General features: G+C 39.0%; 1 protein-coding gene across 4 annotated transcripts in view; it reads right to left on the reverse strand.

Annotated features, from left to right (window-relative positions):
• Positions 1-27,677, reverse strand: part of PRKACB (protein kinase cAMP-activated catalytic subunit beta) — a 122,599-nt gene that overhangs the window by 24,572 nt on the left and 70,350 nt on the right. For all 4 annotated transcript variants that reach the window (XM_084635947.1, XM_084635946.1, XM_084635944.1 and 1 more), the window contains 6 exons: positions 12,903-12,964; positions 11,765-11,893; positions 8,739-8,837; positions 4,141-4,223; positions 3,400-3,526; positions 1,329-1,424 (listed from right to left, as the gene is read on the reverse strand). In XM_084635947.1, the coding sequence (XP_084492073.1) occupies positions 1,329-1,424; positions 3,400-3,526; positions 4,141-4,223; positions 8,739-8,837; positions 11,765-11,893; positions 12,903-12,964 (596 nt within the window). The remainder of the gene's footprint in view (positions 1-1,328; positions 1,425-3,399; positions 3,527-4,140; positions 4,224-8,738; positions 8,838-11,764; positions 11,894-12,902; positions 12,965-27,677) is intronic.

Here is a 27,677-nt window from a genome sequence, read left to right on the forward strand (position 1 = left end):
TATTTGAAAGAAACTTAGTTTCAGAGTAAATTAAAGACATTTCATTGAGTCCAATCATTCCTCTAGCAATGTATATACTCTGTTTCATTCTTCATATTATTTTAGTATCTTAAAACTTATTAGTTAAGTTAAAATGGAACCTCTCAAAGCTTTTAATAGAAACCAGTTTTAAAATATTTAGTTATTTAGCTTTTATTGATTCATCTATTAACTGACCTGTACTTAAAATTTATCTGAAAAACATTTTTTTTTAAACAAAAGCGGTTTACTCTGAAAAATATATTACTTAAATTACAAATACATTTACAAACAGTACACTTAAAAATACGTTCTTTTTCTGAGATCTTACCAGGACCTGAGCTCAAGCTTCAATGTCCTCCCTGAAAAAATTGATATCAATATACTGAAGTGAGAGGGGAAGGAATGCAGCTTCCTGTGCTGCTTTACATGTTAAGTGTATTAAGATACAACGACTAAGAACTATTATCACCACCAACAGTTTCAAGAGAACCATCACCCTGCACTAAGACCTTGGAAGGTTACAAGTAGTTTCGACTGACTTTTACAGACAATAGATAAGATATTGTGTAATAAGGGGGCATCGGTAAAACAGGGATAATGATACTTGCTTTCCTTTGTAAAGCACTTTGAGATATATGGATAAAAGCCAAGTATTAATTATAATAATACCTTCTCCATTCAGATACTTGTTTTATTATTTGAAGAAAGAGATGATGTGAGATAAGCCAGTTATGCTTAAAGAGTAGTGTCACATTTGAATTTTTTATTTATATTTAAAAAGACTTTTAAAAAAAGAAGAAGATTTAATGCATAATGCTTGCAGGTTGAAACACTCCCTCAGTGGGGTGATTCCTAAATACCTGTTGGTTTATCCAGTATGCAGGTCTGGTTACCTTCTGGAATTTTTTACTAGTTCATTTTACTAGTTCATGAAAATATACCAGAGCAGGCAAAACTGGCATACACTTATGAAAAATGCTAGTGAAAAAAACTCACCTAATTATAATTTGCTTCCTGCCCCGCAAAAAGTTACTTGCAAATGTGAGAACAGAATTTTGCAAGGTTGCATTAAGAGCATGTACTAAGAGATAATTTGGAGTATTTTTTAATAATCTCTAATTAACATAGATGATTGCATTTTGTGTACTTTACTAAGGACTGGTAATTCAGGGACTGATTTTCACAGGTGCCTAACTACTGCAGCTGCCTCAAATGCCAATTATTAAATAAATAATGTTAAATTGGATCAAATGTCAGGCCTGAACAACAAGACCGTGCTTATTCTCAAGATATATATATTGAAATACCTTGCTGAGAATTATTTCAGGAGCCAAGTATTCTGGTGTTCCACATAACGTCCAAGTCCTTCCTTTTACTCTTTTTGCAAACCCAAAGTCTGTGACCTGGAGCACAAAGAAAAGTACTTGTAATTATTTTTAAATGTAGTTTAAAAAAAATTTCAATTACGAGGATGTTCTGAAAAGTATCTTCATCCACAGAAACAATTCACCATTTATGACTTGTTCAATATGGTATAAGACTTCATCTTGTTTAGCCAGTTATTTTGATCCTTTAATTCAGACAAAAACTCATGAAAATACTGATAAAACTAAAAAAAGGAAAGATATGGCAGGTACTCCACCCTGAGCACAAGCCACTGTATTAAAAAAATGCAAAGCAATGAGAGCTAAGCATGGATTATTATTTTACAGATGAATTATACATGTATTAAATGTTACTCCCTACTGTTACTTTTTATTAAATATAAATATAGTCTTTTTATTAAATATAGCTAAAAATGTTGAAAAATGTGATTATTGATAAATGGATCACAACTTCTGTAGATGCCATAAATAACTCGACAACTGGATCAGAAAAAAAAAACAGCTGGTCAAGAGATCAGCAACTCCTTGAAAATCTGGGAGATTTTTACTGCAAAATTGCATAAGGATTATATGTACCCTTTTGGCAGCATCAATGTAACATTATGTAATCAAGTAAGCTATCATAAAGGAGGTCTTTTCAGATGATAGTAACTTCTGATTTAATCCCTCTGAAACACTTTCTCAGACATTATATACTATTCAATACAAACTCCTTTAGGTGCAAAGAGATGCTAAATGGAAGAGGAATGTTTCCATAGCTCCGCTACTAAGGTATTTCTTTATGTAGGTGAAAGTTCCAGTCTTCTTCCACATAAATAGGGCATATATCTTTGTTGTTATTATTATTATTTTGGTGGAGGAAAAATACTAATGCTAATAATAATAATAATAATAATAAAATTATCTGACTTGCCACTGCTCAAAAAATCATTTATGATGATCCAAAAACCACTTATTCAGTATAAGACAAATACATATTCTTCTCTCTTGCAAAGACAGATGGCTCTTACGAAGACTTTACTGAAAATAGCCAAATCACAAACACTGATCTTTGTTCTTTTCTTTTTGTGCTTTTAGGCTGAGTGGACAAACTATTAAGGTTTTCTGTTTTATAATTTCAGTCACACTGTTAATCAAACTTATCAAGAGAATTTTTATTTGCAGTTATGTTGTTTGAAGCATTGCACAGTTAACAATCTTGAGACGTATGTGGAAGGTGCCTTATGGGAGTTTTCCTGAAACGTCAAGAACTTGCTATTTGAGTTCAACAGTTGTACTGTGAGATTCAAATATTTACATTTGCATAAATCTAAGCTTTTACGCCGTTTTAGCCTGAGTGGCTAGCCAATATATGGGGTCTTGCAGGTTGTTTCCATTAGGAGGAGAAGTTGATGATAGTGAGTTATTTCTCTGATGCCATCCTGTGTATTTACAAATAATGTGCATAAAGTTCTCTTTCCTTAAACACAGTAGGAATCAAACAGAAGACAGTTTCTTTGCTCACAATTGCAAGGCTCTTCCCAATCAGAACTTTGCCCAAAAAGCTCTCTTTTGGTTCTCTCTCAAGGCCAAGTCACCAGTGCTTCACTTATTGTCTCTCCTGGCTCTCTGCTTGTTTTCCTGTTGGCACATCCGTTTCTGGCTCACAGTCACAAACAGCTCCACCAAACAATACTCACCCCTTCACTTGCATTCAGACCCAAGGACAAACTTTTCAGACTGCATAGCTCAGCACCTACTCCAGCCTTCCCATGATGGTCAGAGATTTGGGCAGTGGCTTCTTACTGTTTTAGCCATTACTAAACATAGGACATTTAACCACTCCCTCATTTAGCCTGAATGGAAGATGACTGTCACATCTACCAGCTTCAACAAGGTTTGTGACTGCCCATAATTCATAGATGCACTTCCTAGGAACTACCCAACTTCCAGCATACTACAAAACTCTCAAATATATAAACCATATAAATATATATGTTCACCAGCATCATACCTGGATATATCCTTGTTGGTCAATTAAAAGATTTTCAGGCTTTAGATCTCGGTAGATGAGGTCTAGTGAATGGAGGTACTCAAATGTTAGCACAATCTGAGCTGCATAAAACCGTGCATGTGGTTCACTGCAATGAATTAAAACATTATTATGCCTCTAACAATAGCCTTAAGGAGTTACAATATAAAACGCCACAATCTTAAAGCTGTAGACAATTTAAATATCAAGCAATTGTTTCCTGGTTATTTATGTGATAGAAAAAGAACAAAGGCAAGCAACAAGATTTTAGTATCCAAATACCCATAATCTCAATCCTCAAGGATTTATAACATTTAAAATTGCACATGCAAGATAAGGGGATAACGTGCTCCATAGGATAAATCTTTCTGTTTATTTAATTCTTGCTTTGTTGCAAGATAATGTTTTCATTCCACTTGGTCTTTTGCATTGACTTTTGGAAACCAAAAAGACTGCCAACAACAATCTATACACTAGTCCCAGGATTCTCTCTTGTACAGATTATGAAAGCCTACATTAACTAATTGCAAACTAATACATGTAATTAGGAGACTTTCACTGCATGATTTCAGCTCACTGACAAGGGGAAAAATTAAAATGCATGTACCCATATTATGTAATTAAATCTCTATTCCTTAATGATTACAGTTTTAAGAAAAAAATACACTAACTAGAAATTTTAGATTTTTATTTCTGAAGGAATAATCTAATTAAGTATATAACCTGAATCTTCCAATTCTTCTTAGATGTGAGAACATTTCACCACCAGGGACATATTCCATAATCATGTATAAATTAGAATTGTCCTAAACACCAAATAAAAAGATACACATAAATATTAAGAATTCAACATTCTAGAATCTCTAAAGAAAACAATTTTTCAAGTAAAGCACATTTTACTTTTTACTAAAGAAGTAAAAGATTAATCTCTAACCACATACTCAACACAAAACAACATTGTAGTTGGTGGAAAAGTCAGACAGAGGACACAGACACCACTGTGACGTTTGCACGCCATATGTTCTATGAAAATATGCTAATGAGCGTCAATACAATGTAACTGGAATATGCTTTATGCAAAAGGTTTTTTGTAAGGTATCATTACAAAGCTTATAATCTACTGAGTGTGTTCATCCTATATGTATGAATGTATCATTCTTGTATTAAAACTGGAAATATGAAGTATTACTCTGTATTGTAATTCTGCAAAGTGTGGTCCATTAATGGTGGTTTAGAATCTTGATGGCTCCCATTGACTAGGACAATTGGTTGTAAATGGCTATTTACTTGTAAGCCTTCCTGCGTTCCTGTGAGTCAGGCCGGGAAGAATGGAGGCTTGGGGTCTCACAGGACATGTGACCATATCACCTGGTACTGGAATCCATCTTAAACTTGGTGCTTTTCCATTTAGAAGGAGGGGTGGGGGCCCAGAGAGACAAAAGACTCCCACCTTGTGCCAAAGCTATAAAAGGGGATGGAACAGAACAAAGGGGGCTGCTAGTCATGAGAAATTCCCTAGTTACCACCTGAGCTGGAACTAAAAAGAACTGTACCGGGGAAAGGATTGGGCCTAGACTAAGACGGAGTCCAGCCTGCGAAAGAATCTTATTGGAACATCTCAGAGGGTGAGATTTACCTGTATTCAGTTTACCTGTATTCTTAAATGTAATAGGCTTAAACTTGTGTGTTTTGTTTTATTTTGCTTGGTAACTTACTTAGTTCTGTCTGTTATAACTTGAAACCACTTAAATCCTACTTTTTATACTTAATTAAATCACTTTTGTTTATTAATTAACCCAGAGTAAGTGATTAATATCTGGGGGAGCAAACAGCTGGGCATATCGCTCTTTATAGAGCACGGACAATTTATGAGTTTACCCTGTATAAGCTTTATACAGAATAAAAAGGATTTATTTGGGAATGGATCCCATTGGGAACTGGGTATCTGGGTCCTGAAGCAGTTTTTCGTTCAAGTCTGCAGCTTTGGGGGCGTGGACCAGACCTGGGTCTGTGTTGCAGCAAACTAGCGTGTCTGGCTCAACAAGGCAGGGTTCTGGATTTTTCCTCCCTTGGTATTCTACTGTTAATTGAATTGTCTCGTTAGCACTGACTCCCCACTTGGAAAGGCAACTCCCACCTTTTCATGTACTGTGTATATATACACACCTACTACTGTATTTTCCACTCCATGCATCTGATGAAGTGGGTTCTAGTCCACAAAAGCTTATGCCCAAATAAATTTGTTAGTCTCTAATGCGCCACAAGGACCCCTCATTGTTTTTACCTTTTGGGGATGGTGTAGATTTAGTGGGCCTTGGCTCAGTGCAGGGGGATGGACTACATGATCTCTTGAGATCCCTTCCAGCCCTACACTTTTGTATGTCTATTATTCTCATTAGGGCCATGCTCCATAAGATATATAAATGTGTCTCACAAAACATACATGCAGACAATGTTTGCCGCACTTAAAAAATTCTTCCAAATGGAGCATAAAGATTGTTGTTAAAGTAACTGTAGTTATTCTGAAAGATTCCTCCCCACTGGAAGCTGAAAATTTCTCATGTTATTTTCAAGTTCTCCTTTGCTCATCAATATACAGCATGCGCCCGTTTATTTGAATGGCTTGGGGGCACCCAAAAGTTTCAAATAACGGGACATTTGAACAAACAGAAGTGCTGTTCACTAACACAGGACATGCTGTGGATTCAGATAACTAGGATTATCAGATAAAGGGAATTTGGATAATTGGAATTATATTGAATTTCACGTGGGGTATATGGCTAGTTTTCAACTATATTTTCACTTCAGTTTTGAAGGTCTTTCTAATATAGAGAGGGCATCCCCAACTCCCAAGATGCTGACATGTCACTGACTCTTGGAAAGCTCATGCTTCCGAAGCATACACCCCACACTGCGCACCACCCATCTATACACACACTTTTCATAGTTAAGAGGCACCTGTGGTTAAAATAATCTGAAAAGAAGGAATTTAGAATGTCACCTGATTAACAAGATCATAACATTAAGTTCCCTCATATTCTCTTTAGCTTCTATTTCTTGTATGTCTGCCTCATTTTAGAGTATGTCACAGATGTTTCAAAGGTCATCAAGCAAAATGTGTAACATGGATCTCTCCGATACTTACTGAATCTTGGGACTTGTCTACACTACAAGATTTGTTGACACAAGTTATGCCGATGGACAGCCACCACTGTAATTAAACTGCTGTTTCATGTCCACACTATGCTCCTTGTGTCGATAGAGCACATCCACAATAGCACCTCTTGCATCGACACAGAGAGCAGTGCACTGTGGGTAGCTATCCCACTGTGCAACTGGACACAGGGAGCGTTGGGAAAAGTTTTGCAAGGCCTGACGGGGGCAGGGGCAAGCGCAGTGTCACATGATGACAGCTTCTCAATCCTGTCATTCCATCGGCATCTTACTAGATTGACAACCACTTTTCAACTGCCCTGCTAACCTGCAACCCAATCATCTCTGTCAGAAAGCATGGATCCTGCACTGCTATTCAGTATTGTGCTGCGCGTTATGAACACAAGTCTGTAAGAGGAGCCCAAAGGTGGGCTATTCGGCTGGAGGAGCATATTAAGACTGAGCCACAGTAATGTGTGTTGCTGTAGTGTACTGAGCCTGGCATTGTTTGTTTGCAACATGCTATGAACCTTGTAATGATTACCGTGTGTGCCCGAAAAGTAACACACTTTAAACCACTTTTTAAAGTAGCACTCGGTAATATGACCAAACTGACACTACTGAACACTAACACAAGAAGCCCACATAAGTGGGTGGGGGTGTGGGGGGGGTGAGTGTGTGACAGTGAGTGTGTGTGACAAGAGTTACAGAGACAGAGTGTGTGTTGGGGGAGAGTGAGTGTGTCAGCATGCTGTCTATACGTTCAGACAGCAGCCAGAAACAACCAGTCCTGAGACAGAAGCTGGTGCACAGACAATTAGTGTCCCCCTGTCCCTCCACTGCAGTTCAGTGGAGACTAGTATACTGGTGGGGGAAGGGGGACACCCTGACATCAGTCCTCACCTCTGCACAGCACAAGTCTCTCCCCCCTATTCTCAGCAGCAGCCCACTCTGCCTGCCACTGTGGTCCTAGTACCAGGGAGAGCAGGATTCCATGTTAATGTTTGATTCTGTGATTCCCTCAGAGTACTGCCACAGCCTCCTCTCCGCACAGACCAAGGAGATCCACCCACTTCCCTGTCGTCCAGTCAGGAGTGTGCTTTCTGCCAATAGCTTTCCACGCTGAGCAATTTCAAAACTTCCTGGGGCCCTGAAAGTGGAGGGAACACATGCCTGTGTAGCTGGCTGCAGGGCAGCAGAGTTCAAAACCATGAGCGGAGTGGTCATGGTGGGCATTGTGGGATACCTCCTGGAGGCCACTTACGGCGATGTAATGAATGCAGGGTCTACACTGACTTTTTGTTGATCTAAATTTGCCGCAAAAGATTCTTGTCAAGGTGGTTTTACTTGGCCATCAAAGCAGGAGAGTTTTGTCAGTGGGAGGAGATTTATACCTCCACTGTTTTGTTGACAAAAGCTGCCTTTTGCCAACAAATTGTGTAGTATAGACAAGCCCTTATTCTCCTGAAGGAGAAAAAAAGCTTTAGCTTAGCAGATAGGAGCAGAGGCACAAGGTCTTAAGTCTTTTTCAAATACAACCAAAATGCCAACACACACACAAAATAGATAACGTGCTTCTTCATGTAACGTACACACGTACTTTATTGGTTATATATATAGGCTGGTGTTGATAGTGGAAAGAAGAATGATGGAGAAAGACCTATTCTTTTTGCTTTAGCATAATTCTCCCCAGGAGTACACAGTTAAAGGGACAGCATGAACTTTAAATGTTACTTCTATTTGAAAGTTTTACTAATGATTTTTACAATTATCATTTAGATTATTACGACTGAAAGAGATGAGAGAAATTACACTAAAAAATGCAAAGCCTAACACAACACAAAAATAATTGGCTACATTTCAATTTGATAGTGTCCCTTCATGGAAAGGTTTTATGCAAAGTACATTTTACCAAAAGCATGAATTACTGCATATTACTCATAATTTACTTAGTACTTTGAACACAAAACACATACTTTATATTACCCATGGCAGAGAAGAAAATTAATTTTGCATTAATAATTCTTAGGAGGATGTGATGTACTTTATCATAACTGCATTATAGTGCAATGGCTTTACAGACTGAGCAAGAAAGTTATCTGTACACATCTAAAATTTGAGCATATACTTCATTCACATTTTGAAGCAACTGCTTTCAAAATATTTACCTTAAAAGAATACTCCAGTCTCACAAGGAAAGGAAAGTTCACTGCCTGTAATATTCTCTTTTCATTCAGTGTGTGTTCTATTTGCTTCAGTTTGACAACCTACAAACAAACAATCTTTAAATTTTTCAGTCTAAACAGAACATCTTGGGTTTTCCAATAAACATATTAAAGTTGAACTGAAATGTGAAACATGTAGATACACATGGCTAAATGAAAGGCTTTCTGATACAACAACAATACGAAGTCATATTTAGAATTTCCTTCCTTAAAATTTTAAGAGAGTTTATAATTCTTAAATCATGGTTAATGGATATCTTTAGTAATTGAAGGCCTTTTTAGATCACCAAAATTGGAGCACAGGAACCAATGGGGCAAATTTCACACATCCATTACAATGCACCCAGCTGACCTAATGGCAGTCATTTGCAACAGTGACAGGGTACTGAATCTCCATACCCATTATCAATAAGGGTGTTGAACTTATCACCAGTACAAAAGTTTGAGAACCACTGCTATGCACAATACAGTTTGCTTATGCTGAAGAATGTTTGAGTAGATTCCATCTAAACCCTAGTCAGTTACATTTGAGCAGAAGATAATTAAAAGCAAAAACGTTATCTTTAAAATCAGCTGTTTCTGTACTTTAACATGATCTTTTTAGCATATTCTGTGAAACATCGTTGCTAATGGCTGCTATGAAGCAAAGACATTCCTGCACAAACGTAATTGAAAAATGTAGGAACTACCTAACAAGAAACAATCAATTAGATCTTCTTTACACTCTATTTGAACTGTCGATAGTACTAATTGTAGTAAGCAAAGAGTACTACACATGGTATATATTTAATCAGATGCATGCCAAAACAAAATCTCTTCTTAGAAATATCTAGTTAATAAATTATGTGTCAAATTCTCTGAACTTGAAAATTTTACTCTTTAAAATTTAGTGCCAGTACAATATATATGGTTTATTTTGCACACGTATAGGATTACCCAATCTAGTGATACCAGACTATTTCAGGGGGCAGAGCAGGAGCAGTGTAGCAGTGAAACCTGCACCACCCTGGATACAGGACAAACAGCAGACAACTCCTTTGAAAGTGACTGCCTCCCCAATAGTCAAAACTCCAGCAAGACATAGGAGTAGCTCATGCGTAAAGGGCTCCACATCCAAACAACAGCCAACTGGCCCATGCTGCTCATCTTTGTTCCCTTGGGACTAAGCTCACCTGTCCTGGCAACATGCAGCCTTCTGTTGAGTGGGGAAATGGGGGGGGGGGGCAAAACCCAAGAAAATAATCAAAATTAGAGCTGTCAAGCAATTAAAAATTAATCATGATTAATCAGTTTTAATCACAACATTAAATAATATTAGAACACCATTTATTTAAATTTTGGGGGGGTTTCTATATTTTCAAATGTAAGCTCAGGGCTGGGGGCTCTGGGCTTCAGCCCCCCTCGGGGAGCAGGACTCCAGCCCCTCCCCGCTGGCTAGGGTTGCCAACTTTCTGATTGCAGAAAACTGAACACCCTTCCCCCACCTCTTCCCCAGGCCCTGCCACTGCTCACTCCATTCATCCTCCTTCGCTCATTCTGCCCCACCTTCACTCACTCGCTCATTTTCACTGGGCTGGGGCAGGGGTTGGGGTGCAAGAGGGGGTGAGGGCTCTGGTTGGGGCCAGGGATGAGGGGTTTGGGTTGCCGGAGGGGACTCTGGGCTGGGACAGTGGGTAGGGGTGTAGGCTCTGGGAGGGAGTTTGGGTACAGGAGGGGGCTTAGGGCTAAGGTAGGGGGTTCAGGTGCAGGAGGGGGTACAGGCTATGGGCGGTGCTTACATCAGGCAGCTCTCAGGAAGTGGCAACATGGCCCTCCAGCTCCTAGGTGCAGGGATGGCCAGGGGTCTCCATGCGCTGCCTCCGTCCGTAGGCATGGTTCCCGTAGCTCCGGTAGCTCCCGTTGGCCATAGTTCCTGGTTGACCGCTGTGGCCAGCATATCCCGCCAGCTCCTAGGCACAGGGGTAGCCAGGGGAGCTCTGCATGCTGCCCGCACCCCAAGTGCCGACTCTGCAGTTCCCATTGTCCAGGAACCAGAGCCAATTGGAGCTGCGGGGGCAGTGCCTGCCGACAGCGACAGCGTGCAGAGCCCCCTGGCCGCCCCTGTGCCTAGGAGCCAGCAGAACATGCCAGCCACTTCCAGGAGCCGTGCAGAGCTGGCCGCTGTGGCCAACTGGACTTTTAACGGCCAGGTCAGCTGTGCTGACAGGAGCCGCCAGGGTCCATTTTCTGGTTGAAAACCAGGCGCCTACCAACCCTATCCCCTGCTGCCTAGGAAGCTGCAGGCTGGGGCTGCTCCAGACTCCCCGCTGCCCAGGAAGCAGCAGGTTGGGGTTGCTCTAGCCCTTCCTCCCCCACCTCCAGAGCTGCACAGCCCTCCTGCCGCCGCCTCCAACCCTGCCCAAAGATATGCGATTAACGCATTAATTTTGCTTTAAGTTAACCACAGGTATTAACTGCAATTAATTCACAGTCCTAATCAAAATAGGTTATAAAAAAAAGAGAAAAAAATCCACACAATTAAAAAAAAAAAGAGAGAGAGAAAAGACAATAGGACAATGAACAAAAAAAAAAAAAAAAAAAAGATGGGTGAACCAAACGTATTCTCTTCAAAACACTACAAATCCAAAGAGCCAGGGAATGAACTATGATCATCCACGTACAATTGTCTTATGCTTTGACTAGACTGCAGGACTTATTTTTTACTTATGCTTTTAAAAAAATATTGAATCCTTAGGACAAGGTAATTCTCTCGCAGAGTTGTTAAAAAAAATAAAAAAGCTCAACAATTCTATTTTCCTGTCAGAGGCACAACTGCCAGCTAAAACCCACTGTAACAGCATGAAAAGTGAAAATAATAAGATACAACAATTTTTCAGACCACACACAATGATTTCAATGAACAGCATGCTCTCTGCTAGCAAAGACAGTTTTTAACCACACAAATTAGTATAATTATAAAATGCTCCAACCTTCTGTTTATCCAGTATCTTCATAGCATAATACTGTTCTGTGGATTTATATTTCACCAACATAACTCGTCCAAATGATCCTGTTCCAAGGGTTTTTTGTCTCTCAAAATCATCTAGGCCAGCAGTATTCTACATGAACACAACAAAGTATAACAGATTAATAAATAATTATTACAGTTTTGGTACACAGAGACACTTAGTGATGGAAAATGTAGTCATTTATTAAAGAGGATGGATGCAATTTCTTCTGTCACAGCTAAAACAAACTAGAGCGCTAACTAATGTTAATATAATTTCACACAATGAACAACTGGATTGAGAGAACTGTAATAGTGCTTGCATTAAAATAGAAAGGGATTTAATTTAATTTATGTTTTAAAATGACAGAAATATTGTTATCAAGATGGTATCTAGCAAGCAGTGGGAATTTAGCTGCAAGGAGATCATGATGTTAACACAAGAAAAAAGAAAACAAAACCTGCAAAAGATTACAGTCATCAAGTTTCCACAACTAAGTTCTAAAGAGAATTCTATGTGGGAATGTATTGAGGAACTACCATTCATACATTGTCTAGAATTCATATTTGAACACATTTATAAAAGATATCTATCACCACAATATGTGAACGCTATTTGAAAAGTAAGTAAAATTACAACTTTTTCTCCAAATAGGAAACATATACTATGCAATCTCGCTCATTAAGAGGGAAATTTCTCCCTAAAACCAAAGGATTACCAACCAGGAGAGAAATTTCCAAGGGGAATGTCCAGGATATACCAACGTGTCCGGTTACGAAAAGCCAGTTGTAATAGGTCATAAGAGTGGCAAGATTCAAACTATCAAATTGTCAGTGAGAATGAATTTCATAGCAAGTAACCTATCACTAAAAATGCTCTTTCCCAAGCTTCTGAGACCAACAACCAAAGCATCTTTGCTGATCTCAACTGCAATTACAAATAATGGTGTTAAATTCTTAGCATGCACACTCCCTCAACAGTTTTTGTACTGAAAAATATCTTCGATTTTCTGCAGTGTCCACCACAGTCGTATCTGAATACTGGATACTGAACTCATTTCCAGAAAAGCTACCAGTAAGAGTCATGCAATGCATTTGTATTTTAAATCACAGTTTCTTACCTGAGGGGGGCTTTCCCATTTTCTTAAGAAATCTTCTTTGGCTTTGGCTAGGAACTCTTTCACTGAAAATACAAAAAAAATTTCTCAAGTTCAATTCACTAAACATGTAATGCAGAGGTTTGAAACGTATCTATTAAGTATGGTTGCTTTAAATAAAAGTACATGATAAACTCCTCTTCAGTTCTCGTACACTAAATAGACTATTTGCCTTTACTAAACACAAAGCAAGCTCCAGCATCTTTAAGATTTCTACAGTATCTCTAGTAGACCCCTAACTCTTTTGAAGTACTACATATTTCTATATAAATTACTTAATCTACTTTAAGTCAGATGACCCACAATACTGTACACGCAAGCAGTCTTTAAGGTGATGTTAAGCATTGTCAAAATGACTGGAAAAAACCTGCCCTTTGCAAATAATCTACATTCATCTAAGGCAAACTTTTTTTTAAAAGTTATACTTTCAATAATTGGAGAACAAAATAGTTCTCATTGCCTTTTTTTCCCCCATCACCTTTATTTAAAGGCTGATTGCAAGCAGAAGTACAAATTGCACAGCATTATTGCAAGCACAGACAAAACACAGGGCTACAACACTGCGCATTAGAGATGCCCACAGTCAGAGAATAAACATTTAAGGAATTAATTTCCCATTTGAAATTAAAGCAATGTAGCAACTGTACAATTCTGGATGACTGTTTAAAATGTGCACTAGCATATTGTAATCCAAGATCACTTTTCAGATATTTTAATCCTAGAAGGTCTTTATCAGCCAAATCAGTGTAGGATATTTTATAGATGCAATGAAAAACAGGGGCTTTTTTAGAGAATCACCATTAATAACTCATGCGTATTTTGTTTTCTTGGGGTCACTCCACATAACATGAGATTAGCAGTGGTAGGTTTTCTGTATGGATGAGTTTTGCTATCGGTAATTTCTAAAAGAAATTCAACATAATCAAGCATTTTCTGAGTAGTATACAGAAACATATTTTAACAAGATATTGTCATTTCTGCCGCTAAAAAAGAAAATCCTGTTTTATGATTGGCTAAAAACAATCATGTGATAAGTAAGGACGTTCCTTTGTTTGCTTACTCAAAGAATAGGTATGCCTCATCTATACAGAATATTTTTTAAAATTCTCCTACCATTGCTCTAGTACTGGGGCAGCTCCAGCAATGCTAGCAAATGGTGGGATCCCTAAAGCAGACTAGCCACTGGTATTTTTACCACTATGCCACCTAGTTCTGAAGTTAGACAACTCTAGGATAAAAATGCCAGTGGCTGGTCTGCACTGCTGGCACAGGGGGAAGAGGCAGGGGGAAATTCAGAAAATCCTCAGAGCAGATACAGTCTTAAAGACTTGAGCAATGTTTAAAGCAGCGGTGCCCAACTTTATTATGCAGGAGGGCCATGTAAACCTAAGCATAACCTTGTGTGGGGCAAACAGATTCTACATATTTTAACAAGATTTAAAGTCACCTATATTGATTTATATTTTAAGTTCAACTTGTTTTGTATGTATTTAGAGAGGCTGTTTCTAAGTTCAGTATTGTCTATTTATACATTAGTGTAAACTAAAATTATGTAAACATGATGACAAAACGTTAAAGAATCGGCTATTAGTATGTTGTGTTGAAACCAGCCACGGGCCTTATGAAATGCTCTGGTGGACAGTGTACAGCTCACAGGCTGTAGGTTTGGCATCTCTGTTTAAAAGGAAGCATAATCAGTACTCACTAATTATTCAATAATCCCTAACTTCATTTCTCTCCCAGAATGTTAGTTTAAAAGAACCCAGCAATGAGAGTGGTGAGGAATATACATTATCCCTGGCTTTAGGAATCATGGAAATAGGAACACAATAGTCAGTAACTAGAAAACAAGTTTTGTATGAAGAAATTATGTTAATCAGTGTTAGAGCAAACTAAAATTAAATATTTTAGTGAGTGATCCATAAAATATTTAGCACATCCACCCTGAAGGGGGGAAATATAAATCATTCCTTTTGCCTTTGAAGCCTAATCTCATTTAAGGAGAGTAATGGGTAGGCCTTCCCATGGCATGAAATTCCTCCTTACTACAAGAGGAACTATGAACATCTGATTTCACACCTCATTGTCTTTGACCCAGTAGGGAAAGAAGAATAAGGCAATCACTTTTTGACCAAGTTTTATAAACCTAACTTTGAATTACATTCAAGTAACCTGAAAAAATATTTCAAGTTAATAAAGACAAGAAAGCAAAACAAATACTTCAGGTTTTGTTTTTTTTTGTTTTGAGTAGTTGGAAGGACACCAAAATGTGTGGCGTATGTAGCATTATTACATAAAGCGCTTCACCCCTTTACTTCAGAGCAGACAGAAAAAATTAACAAAATTTTATGTTTTGTTATTCCTCACTGAATCATATTCTTTCATGGACATTGTTGGCCTCATTAAATATCTCCAGGGCATCTATCATTGTCTGTGTAAAACATATATATATATATATATATATATATATATATATATATATATATATATATATTTAAAATTCCTCCATATTTAATTTCACAGAGAATTTATGAACTAGAGCATTTTACAAGTAACCATCCCTTTCTACGTTATTCTAATTATGGAATAAAACATTCTAAATATTAAAAAAAAATAGCATACTGGAGAGAGAGTGTCAAGTTGCTTGAAACATGAGAAAAAATGCTGTTCAGTCCTAGAACTCCAAGAGGCAACAGGAGTTCTTCTTCCATATAAATCCTCTACCTTTATCCTACCTCACTTTTCATCTGCTCTCTTCAGAGGCAACGACGAGAATAGCTTCTTTAAACAAAGTTTCTAAATCCCACTTATTTATCCTTTAAATATGCATACTATAAACCTGAAAAGTTATAATATGTTACAATTAACTGAAAAAAAAAGCCCCTACCATAAAAACATCTGGAGATAAAATTTTCAAAAGCACCTCAGTGACTTAGGAGCCTAAGACTATATCTACCCTACAGACGTCTATGTCGGTCAGGAAAGTGAAGAGAGGTGATCCCTTACCAACATGCTCACAAAGGCCCCTACTGTAAATGTAGCTATACCAGCAAAGCTGTGCTTTTACCAGTATAGCTTGTTTAGCTCATGGCAGTTGATTTTACTAGACTGGTAAAGAGCACAACTTTTGAGTATTGCTGCGTCTATACTAGTAGCGTTTTGCCAGCATAGTATACTGATATTCCTACACTGGTAAAGCACTTCTAGTGTAGACATAGCCTAGGTCCCATTTTCCAGCCCTACCAAGACTCCTAAGCCCCAGTAAAACTCAAATGATTGTCAGTGTGACTTAACCACTTAAATGTCAAAGAAACTTTGGAAAATGGGTGTTAGGCACTTTTGAAAATTTCAACCCTGGTCTCAGAACACCAACACATGCATTTAAGTTTTGTAGGTATTGTTTTTTAAATACATAAGCAACATTCATGTTAATGAGTTGATACCAGTGGCCAGTACCAGGAAAATATCATACAAAAATCACTTTTTGGAGTGCCAAGCTGTGACAAAACCATGTAAAATGACAGATTTATCAAATGACGACTTCCAAGTTTCCCTCAAGTGCACATTTTAGCCATTTTTCAATGTTATGATTGGACTTGTTTGGTTTTTAAATCTTCATTGTTTTTATAACATAGTCTGTGACTTTGGGCTCTAATGAAAGAATGAGCATACCAAAGGTCTCTATACGTTCACCAAGGGTTTGCAGGAACATTCACCCACACAGATGAGATGATCAGAGAGGAAAGAAAGAGAAAAAAAAAGGTTTTATGCATTTCCACAACAAACACATAGAGAAAACAAATTAATTCCAACCTGCCCCTCTAACCCCCCAAAGAATAGACTCCAGGGAGAACCAGTCTTCCCCCACATAGAGAAAATGGATCATGCTATATCACAGAATGTTTGAGTAGAAGGTACTAAAGCAAAACACACAAAAAACACAACACAACTCACACAGCTAAATGCTCTTATCTAGGAAGAGAAGGGTTGCATTAAAAAGTGAAAGTGAAAAGTCATAGAAATAAGCTGTTTGCAAAATTTCTGAGGCGATCAAGTGTTTTTCTTTAAGTTAGTCAGTCCCAACCCAATTACATAACAAATAAATAATAATAAATAAAAACTAGATGTATTGCATTATGTTGGATTAACTACTGTAATCTTCTGGAAATCGCGAAGGGGGGGTAGGAGGAAGGTTTGCCTTCCTCTGCAGCCCAGGGAACAAGTCACTTGCAGGTTTAAACTAATATTAATAGTGGATTCTCTGTAACTTGAAGTCTTTAAATCTTGATTTGAGGACTTCAGTAACTCAGCCAGAGGTTGTGGTCTATAGGCGAGGTTCTGTGTCCTGCAATGTGCAGTAGGTCACATGATGATCATGATGGTCCCTTTTGATCTTAAAGCGTATGATTTTTTTCTGCCCTTTACCTTGTTCTAAAGACTGTTTATATGAGCAGTACAGCGGGTGTTGGCTAGCACAGAAATAGAAGGCAATATCACCAAAATAATTCACAATAAAAATTTCAGTCCCATTATTGTACAATAGAGCAAACTCCTTCAAAACACCGATTTGCACGAGTGAACCTAATTTAAGGTGTGTGTGTGTGAGAGAGAGAGACTGATTTTCAGCTGCACTGTAATAATTTATGAATATTATATGTGCTGTTTGATATACAAAGTTAATTCAATACCACGATTGTCAGGAAATGCACTCAGGAAGCTGGGGAGGTAGATCCTAATATACAGTTTCCCAACACTTTGTAGACAATGATATTCATTTTGATGTTCATGCTTGACCAACTGCAGAGTTCACCTAAAATGGTTTTGGACTAGCAGGGCTAACAAATGCCTGGGAAGCGAGAACAATGAATGACACAATTTATCGGGAACAGACTGAGACCCAGGCCCCCCCAGAGGTTAAGTGTCTGAGATAAGCTAGGCCTACCTAAGACTTTATGTAAGACAAATGTGTGCAAATCCTTTTGGGGTTTTTAAAAATCCTTTTTCTCTTGTGCTATGCTTTTTTCCTCCTGTTAAGATTAAACAATATTCTGTTTTAAGGAGACAATTTGGGTCACTGTATTCACTGCTGGTCACAAGCTCCTGAAGGGAAAAACTGAAGATCCTGAGCCAAGTCAGGCCTGCTGGAGTAAGCACGATGAATACACAGAGTACTACATCCTAGGACCTGGTGTAAGAGTGGAGGAATCGTGGGGATCCCACTCAGAGAGATGAAGGCACGAGGTCTCACACATTGGGGGTGCACTCAGATACTACAGCTAGTACTGAACCATGACCATTTGAATTACTCTGCCTTTCTTCCCCTGCCTCCCCCACATGAACACTTTGAGAAATATGTATTTGTTTTTCTCAAGTATAACCCACCCACTCCCACAAGCCAACAAGCCAGACATTTGGTGGTGGGTGGGGAGGGGAAATCTATGGATAGGGTTGCAAAATGGAAAGAAAGCAAAAATTAAACGGATCAAAACTAAATACTGAGCACTACTATGAACACCCCATCTGCTCTGCTAAATGCCAGTTTCTGCTTGGCATTTAGCATGCCCTTTATCAAACACACAATTTAATTTCAATTCCCGGGACTATGATATAATCATTTAAAATCTGTAAAGATAATCAGTGTCATAAAATGAAATATTCTATGAAATCTCTACTCTCCAACTACTGACACAATATACAAACATGTACAGAGGCTAATCTTGTTTCAGAAAACAACATATTTACTTAGTTCATTCTGTGAGAAACACCAATCGCTTAGTTTTATTGCCTGAGAGCTAACCTTTATACAGATAAATATGAATGTTTTATGAGTGAAACATGGTACAGTAACAACTGGAAGAGTGGTATGGTCTAAATATAGGACTGGAATTCTCCGGAGTTCTAAGTCCACTTCTTACACCCACTCACGCTGTGGTCTTGACCAAGTCATAATCTCACGATTTCAGTCTTCCCTCTATGAAATGGGCATACTTCGAAAACTCATGTGGCTGAAGTGTGGATTTGTTAATCCCTGTAAAAGTCTTTGGAGATGAAAACAGACGTAAGTGCCAAGTATTAGGATGTCTCCCAGGAGATGAATTAGCTTTTCAATTAAACTTCTCTAAATAGAAACCAAACTCAATTGACAAAAACCTCAATAAAAGCAAATATCTGAGTTTTGACAATGTGAAAGATAGTTGGTAAAAATTAAAAACCAATGTCAGATTGGTGCATGGTATGGGCAAGTTAGTCAGCTCATGAAAGAAAGCTCTGTGGCTTCTAGAGTTTTGATCAGGGTCTTCTGTGGTGGTCTTTTCTTGAAAGTCTCCAAAATTTTCATGGGTGGCTAGAAAGAAGTGATACACACATGGTGGTTTCCTAAAGGAAAAACTTCTGCTTACATACTGCCATTTTGAAGCCAGTAAATTATTTTATTTTAAAAGTAAGAGTTTTAGGCAAACCTGTACATGAAGAACACTAGACTGAGAACTACTTAGCAATCCATAAATCATGCTCTTTTAGCTATGTAAACCTGTAGATTTCCTAGTCCCATTAGGATAGACTTCCTTAAATTAGTGGGTTAGCACTCAAGCACCATGGTGATGGGTTCAATTTAAATACAGTACTTAAATCACATCTTGAAAATTAAAATGTACAAGACACCTTGTCAAGGTTCCTTCCCCACTCTGAACTCAAGGGTACAGATGTGGGGACCTGCATGAAAACCTCCTAAGCTTACTTTTACCAGCTTAGGTTAAAACTTCCCCAAGCTACAAACTATTTTACCCTTTGCCTTTGGACTTCCACTGCCACCACCAAAAGTTTATCTGGGTTTATTGGGAAAACATTGTTTGGAAACGTCTTCCCCCCCCAAATCCTCCCAAACCTTGCATCCCACTTCCTGGGGAAGGTTTGATAAAAATCCTCACCAATTTGCATAGGTGACCACAGACCCAAACCCTTGGATCTTAGAACAATGAAAAAAGCATTCAGTTCTTGAAAAGAAACATTTTAATAGAAGAAACAGTAAAAAGAATCACCTCTGTAAAATCAGGATGGTAAATACCTTACAGGGTAATTAGATTCAAAACACAGAGAATCCCTCTAGGCAAAACCTTAAGTTACAAAAAAGACACACAGACAGGAATATTCATTCTATTCAGCACAACTTAATTTCTCAGCCATTTGAAGAAATCATAATCTAACGCATATCTAGCTAGATTACTTTCTAAATTCTAAGACTCCATTCCTGTTCTGTTCCCAGCAAAAGCATCACACAGACAGACACAGACCCTTTGTTTTTCTCCCTCTTCCCAGCTTTTGAAAGTATCTTGTCTCCTCATTGGTCATTTTGGTGAGGTGCCAGTGAAGTTATCCTAGCTTCTTAACCCTTTACAGGTGAAAGGATTTTCCCTCTGGCCAGGAGGGATTTTAAAGGCGTTTACCCTTCCCTTTATATTTATGACACACCTACTATTCATAAATTGATATGAAAGATGTGCAGGGGTCATACCAGCAAGCTGCTTAGACAATACCATTGTAAGAACTACAGAATTCACTCCAGGCTGCTAGGAAGGGATGCTAGGGTTTCACAAGAATGTTTCCCTGAGAACCTTGCTAGTGAATTCTGTCTTCTGTATCAACTTGGGTCTTTTGAGTGCCTCAAATTTGAAGCCCTCCTTAATTCCAAGATTTGACTGCCAGAAATAGTCCCGCCCATTGCTCCTGTACCCCAGTTCTTTTTTTGGGGGGAGGGGGAGTCTCTCTCTCTCTCATGAACACTTCAGTCTCTGCCTTTCCTAGAGTTAAGATTTTCCAAGCTCTAGTGCTCAGCTCCCCCAAGCAGCAACAGACTGAAAATGACATTCTGGTAAGTTTCAGTGCTGCCCACAAGATTTTGAAATAGCAGCAGCGAAATTAGCCACAGTATTGTTTTAATTTTATGCAGTTACTGCTTGAAAAAACTACAAGCAATAGCAGGGCTCTGTGGCTATCTATAGTCTCAGAAAGACAGCTAGCTCTGCATCAGTTCAGCATTTTAAATTAAGATCTTCACAACGACGGATATCTCTTCACTGCAGAGTTAACCCAGGCCAGCCTAGCACGGGTGAAGCATCCTCAATGCAAATCTTACTCATGCTAGGCCTGCATAAATGCCTCCACAATAGTGCTGTATTAAAAGAGTCTTCTGGGTTCTCCCAGTCCCATGGTTTTCCCAGTCCATGAAACTGTGCCACTAAGTATTAATCTGCAGGTTTTGCTCTCTCTCCTGCCTAGCATGGTGCTGAAGACTGTGGCTGTGATGTGAGAACAATACTTAAAGTAAATAAATTTCCAATAACTTCCAACTGGAGTTTTGAAGGTGAAAGCAAAAAGCATTTGGCAGCAAGAACTTTTAATTAAAATGTCATTGAGTAATTCAGTCTGCACACCACAAAGTGTTTTGAAGGGCACCCAAATGACTTCTCTGCCTGTTTCTTTCCTGTCCACTAAACATAAAAAAAGTGTCATTTGGGGTACATTTCTCAAAATTATGCATCTTACTGATATCACACCATAGATCTCTCAAAAGGATAGTGTCAGCTTCTGGCCAACTGGCAGCATGAGAGATGGATTTCTTGGATAACATCTCTGTTCATATGTTGTAGAAATGCAGCAGAAATGGGGCAGGCAAATCTGGGATGAAAATGCTAGCCAGTGTGGGTAACTTCCAGTGAAGAAGGGAGGAAGTACACAAGAAAGTACAGCCAAGGTAAAGTTGTAGGTTATGATTAGAGGACTAACAGAACTCAGGCTTGACTAGCCTGCCTTCTCACTGAAAAGTAGGCAGGTTGCCAGCCTGGGCTGAAGAAAAACTGAAGCTCAAGCCTATATCCTCAGCTATGCCAGCTAGCCCAGGCTTAAAGCACCCTCAAATCCATGATGGAGGCTTTTCTTTGTGGATGGACAAGGGTTAGGAACAACGACTCAGGCTAGAGCCTGAACTAACTCTGCAGTGTAGACATACACTATAAAGGGCCAGAATTTTTTTGTAAGCAAAACTTAAATTCTGCAATAATTAACAGTATAGTTTCCCTCACTTGACAGAGCAAACTTATGACTTGCCCGTCACAATTAGGAGAGTGGATTTTTCAAGCTCTGACATAGATGAATGGGACACTTAAATCAAAACACATATGGGGCATGTCTGCAAGACACCCATGTGCTGGAATATGAATACAAAACAAAAAATTAGCAAGAGAATGGCTGAGCCAAGAATACTTCACTGCATATAACTAATAGTAAAGGGATAGCGATATTAACTAATCTAATTACACCATTCTGAACAACCTCAGATGGAGGCAGAGGGCTATGGCAGAGAGTAAGAAGCAGAAGGAGAGAATGTAGGAGAAAAATATGAGGAACAGAGAAGGAGAGGGAGGCAGGATACAGTGATGAAGTAAGGGGCAAAGGAGAATATAATGGCAGCTGCTGCACCCAAGGGGTAGATATTGGTAATTGGAGCCTCTTCAATTTGCATGCTCCACACATTTAGGAATGAATTTGAAGCTGCAATGTACACAAATTGAGGAAAGCAACTTTCACCTAAAGGCCCAAAATCAGAAGGCAGACAATTTGTTTTTCTTTAAATGGTTTCATTCATGAGTTTAAACTCTTGGCCTTGACAATACTATAACCAAGTCTGTGTTTGAACCTCAGGCAGTTACACAGTTGTTAAAGGGCTCTTGTTAGAGAACCCAACTATTTTCAACAGTTATGGCCGTAACTCTATAAGCAGCAATTTCTTTTTAAGATTCAGTTCAAACAATGCAGAAGTGTAACGCTCACCTCCCTAGTTTTCGGGTACGGAATTGCAATAGAGTCTTGTATGAGAAGTTGGACAGACTTCTAAACCTAATAGCAGGGTAGGTACTGTTTCTATAGCAACCATGGAATGAAAAGCTCTTTTACTGAATTTTAAACGGGGGATGTTTGGAGATTCTTGCATAAAGAGGAAAGGGTAAATTATACTTTCTTCTCCATTCCATTATGACTTCTACAGCCAGATTGACTTTTTCTTTGATTCTTCCATCCTAGCAGGAGTAGTGAGCTCAAATATACTTCCAATTGTGATTACTGATCATTACCCCTTTATTATTAATCTAATCTCTTTAGAATATATAATAGTGACCCTCAAAATGAAAGAGGCAGTGATGCTGAAAAGGTTAAATGTTAATGTTAATAACAGAGTGGAACAGTACAATACAATGTGGAACTGATTTTGGGCCTTTCCAGGGAGGCAGAACCAAACACAAATTAGCTAATGCTGAACAGGCCTGAAGCAAGAAATGTAAAACCCTGGACTTAAAAATTCAAGAAATGAACTTTTCTGTATATGCAACATCAACTCATATGACCACAGAGACAACCAAGACTTGTACCTGCTTTGCTTTAAGAGACGTTTGTTGTACACTTCAGTATGTTTTAATCATTACCCTTAATAAAAAAGTTTAAATTTAAATACATTACAAATGAACAATTAAGATGAAAGAGTGATTATTTTCTGCAGTTCTAACATTATAAAGGATCTAAAACTAAAAACATTAATACTTCAAACAGGATGCATATACTTTATCAAAGATTAAAAAGTCAAATCTAAAAGAAATCATATTGGTCACTTAATCCTAGGTTTAAAAAAAGGCGGCATTCATAATCTAAAATGTTGCAAGTAGCCCAGAATATTGAGAGTTGAAGATTTCCTGTGGGAAATGACTCTCATCAGTTTTCACAACTTTCCCACCTAGCTTTATATCAGTTCTCTTGACATCTCAAACCCTTGTTTCTACAATGCAGGTACATTTTGTAGTGGTGCCCTGGAAACAGTGGCTATTTTTTTGGCTAGGTGATCTCTCTTGGGTGGAAGTTGTTTAAACTGCCTGCCTATCCCAGATATATATGAATACACAACAAGCCAATCAGGTTTTCTAGTACAGACCATAATATTTAGCAGATAAAATGTATACACAAATTAAATTACATTTCTACTTATTTGAGCCATCCATCCCTCAAAATTTCCCACACCAAAAGATGTGGGCCAACCCAATCTTTTTCTTTTCTAGACACTGTACCATCCTGGCTCTGTACTAAGGGCTAGTCTGTCTCTTAAAAATACAGAAATTAAAGAAATTGCTTGGAGGACTTGTTGGCCTGCTGTCACAGAGACCATTATTTAAGGTTACTGTATTAGAGAACATGTGTAAAGACCTGCAGGTAGTTGATCTGTGCATGTCACTCACTGATTAACTTCCTGCAAGGAGGTGACATTTCTATCCCACTTCTAACACAGTACACTACATACAGTCCAAATTTACACCCTTCTTGGGATTTATTTTACTGTTAACATAAACAGAGAGAAAAACTTCAGCCAGAGCTTGCTTTAGAACTTGCTTGTTTCTAGGGTTGCTCCTTGGGAAAACCCCTCTCCCCCAACCCATAGATACCTCTGCCTCAGATAAACACAAACTCTCATATCTGACTTCAAGCTAACAGGACACGTCTGGTCTGGCTACCAGGGTAAATCAGTATAGTAGCTCTGCATCTCTATGTAGGGATTCAGCAATTCACATTATGCCCGAATGCTGAAATAACCCTTGTGGAGTGTACTTTTAATCTTTAAAGGAAATGGTTGCCTACAGTAACAAATTGAGAAGTATTAGCGGTCCATTTATAGCCCTTAAATAGCACAGAGACTCTGACTTCCTGGAGAAGGAAGTCGTGTAAATAAACAAATTTTCACATTTCTATGCACATCAAGTACACACCACAATTTTTCTTCGTCTACTTGAGAAAGGGGTAGGCAGAAACTAGATAAGGCTACTTATTATATTGTATTGATAATAGAGCAACTACTTTAGAGAGAGAAATAGGATAAAGCCATAGTATGAGACTATCCTGACAAGAGGAAAGGCATGAGTTGAACAGAAAAGAACTGGAAGCTCACATGCTATCCTGCTAGAAATGTCGGCTGCAAGAAAAATGATCTTGGAAGTGAAAAACAAATAAGAATTGAGTTAACCAGTTTTTACGATCCAAATTAACTGCTGGAGATTCAAGGGGATATAACATGGTGTCTAATGCAGAAGACTGCTCTAAAGAATCTGAATAATAAGAGACAGGAAACTACAGTTATGCACTGTAGCAGTACAAGTACAGTAGTTACCCACACACTTAGGGTACGTCTACATGGGGATAAAAAGCCCATGGCTAGCTTGAGTCAGCGAACTCAGGCTTGTGAGGTTTGGGCGCTGGGCTGAAAAACTGCTGTCTAGACATTCAGGCTTAGGCAGGAGCCCTGGGACCCTGCAAGGGTGGAGGGTCCAAGAGTTTGGACTGGAGCCCAAGTCCAAATGTCTATACAGCAATTTTTAGCCCAGCAGCCTGAGCCCTGCGAGATCGAATTAGCTGACCCATGCCAGTAGTGGCCGTACTGTGCGGCTTTTATACCCATATAGACATACCCTTAAGGAAATGAAGGCAAAGAATTCATAAAAACAACCCGGCTCAGGTAAAAACTGTAAGCTGGAGGAAACAACTCTTTTGATGGAGAATATTTAAGACATGCACCAGTGATTGGTTAATCCCTAGGCTTTACAAGAAGGCCACAGAAGTACCCTTCTTTCTAGAAAACAACACCAACTTTGTTTAATGTAACCATTTTCTCTCCTATGCCATCATCAGTGAGTACAGATTTATTTGTGATTTTTCCCAATCAGATTACCAAAGGGAGATAGGCATTTATCCCAGAAAAATTCCAAGGAAGATGCCAGTTCTTGCATCTGCACCACTCTGGAGTCATCTCATTGTCTACACTCTTTTCAATGACAGAAATAGTAGATACTTCCTAGAGTCCCTCAGAGCACCAAGATGAGCCAATATCCAACAGGAAGATATATAACTGACAAACAAATCCTTACGATTACCAGCTCTACAGGTTCTAAGATGTACTCTACCACACGCTTTACTGCCCATGATATTGTCCTCTTAGTGATCCAGACTTCCTTAGCAAGTCAGCTAGATAGGGGATTACACTAAATACCTCCTTTTGGATAGCTCCTAACTACTAAGGTTAACCTTTGAAGATCTGAGGTATGATAGCCAAGTACAAGTTGGGGAGAGAAGCAAGTGTAAATACTGGGTTTCCTGCAGAGAATTTCAGTATCTGATGACTGGGAACCCTGACACCTGTGTAATCTCCTTAGCTGACTGCTCCTAGCATGCACTTGAGAGTTCATCTTGAATCCTACAGCATATGTTTTGATTCAGCTATTTTATGTCCAATAGCAGATAGGTGCACCAAATTTGTCAAAACATGGCTTGTCTGGAACTGACCCCTTCACGGTAATGAAGTACTCAGCAACCTCCAGAAACAGCTATCCGAAAAGGGACACAAAACAAACAACTATCCTGGATGCACAAAGGACAATCAGGAATTCTATTAAATAACCTTGGTTTAATATTGAAATAACCATTTATCCAACATGATCAATGCCCGAGCTAGCTGTTAAATTTGGTATGTTTCTTCCCTGTAGGGGAGCATCTGAGAGAAGGAGAAGTTGTCAGAATAAGCATTTGCCTAGTTTTGGGGGTTTTTATCTCAGTAAAGGTGCCAAATGACTGTCCAATCTTCCAAAAAGAATAGCTAGGAACATGAATTTAGAATGTTTTACAAGTTTTGAAATAGAAAAGTTATGCTTAGAACCCTACCAAATTCATGGTCATGAAAAACACGTCACAGACCGTGAAATCTCGTCTCCCCCCATGAAATCTAGGCTTTTCTGTGCTTTTACCCTGTATTATACAGATTTCACAGATGAGACCAGTATTTTGCAAATTGGGGGGTCCTGACCCAAAAGGGAGTGGCTGGGGGGGTTAAAAGGTTATTTTGGGGGGGGGGTCGCAGTATTTCCACCATTATTTCTGTGCACTCTTCAGATTTGGGCAGCTGGAGAGTGACAGTGGCTGGCTGGGTGCCCAGCTCTGAAGGCAGTGCCCACCAGCAGCAGCGCAGAATAACAGTGGTGATACCGTATCATTCAGAACTGGGTGCCCAGAGCATGGAGGTTGCTGACTGAGGGCCCAGCTCTGCAGGCAGCAGCACAGAAGTAAGGCTGGCAATACCACACCATGCCAGCCTGACTTCTGCGCTGCTGGTGGCAGCAGCTCTGCCCTCAGAATGGGGCTCCCGGCCAGCAGCTGCCGCTCTCCAGCTGCCCAGCTCTGAAGCCAGCACTGCCACCAGCAGCAGCGCAGAAGTAAGGTGAGCAGTACCGCAACTCCCCTCCCCCACAGTAACCTTGTGATCCCCCCTCCCCCCATGACTCCTTTTTTGGATCCAGATCCTTACAATTACAACACCCGGAAATTTCAGATTTAAATAGCTGAAATCATGAAATTTACAATTTTTAAAATGCTATGGGAGTGAAATTGACCAAAATGGACTGTGAATTTGGTAGAGGCCTAAGTTATGGTGTTTCAACTATCCTACTCACTAAAAGTGACATTCACTTGATTTGGTCTTCACCAAGCACTGCTCTCTCTCCTCCAATCTCTGTTACTGCGTTCCCGCTGCCCATCATGCTGTCATTCAGCCTTCTTGTGATTTCTCATCTGCTCACAGCCCTCTCTTCTCTGCCTTCTCTTCCACTGATTTGGCTGTTGACTCTCTCCACACCTCATTCTTCTTCAGCCTTGACTCTTTGCCCC

Source organism: Lepidochelys olivacea, assembly GCF_965140295.1.
Source record: "Lepidochelys olivacea isolate rLepOli2 genome assembly, chromosome: 8".
NCBI lineage: Eukaryota > Metazoa > Chordata > Testudines > Cheloniidae > Lepidochelys > Lepidochelys olivacea.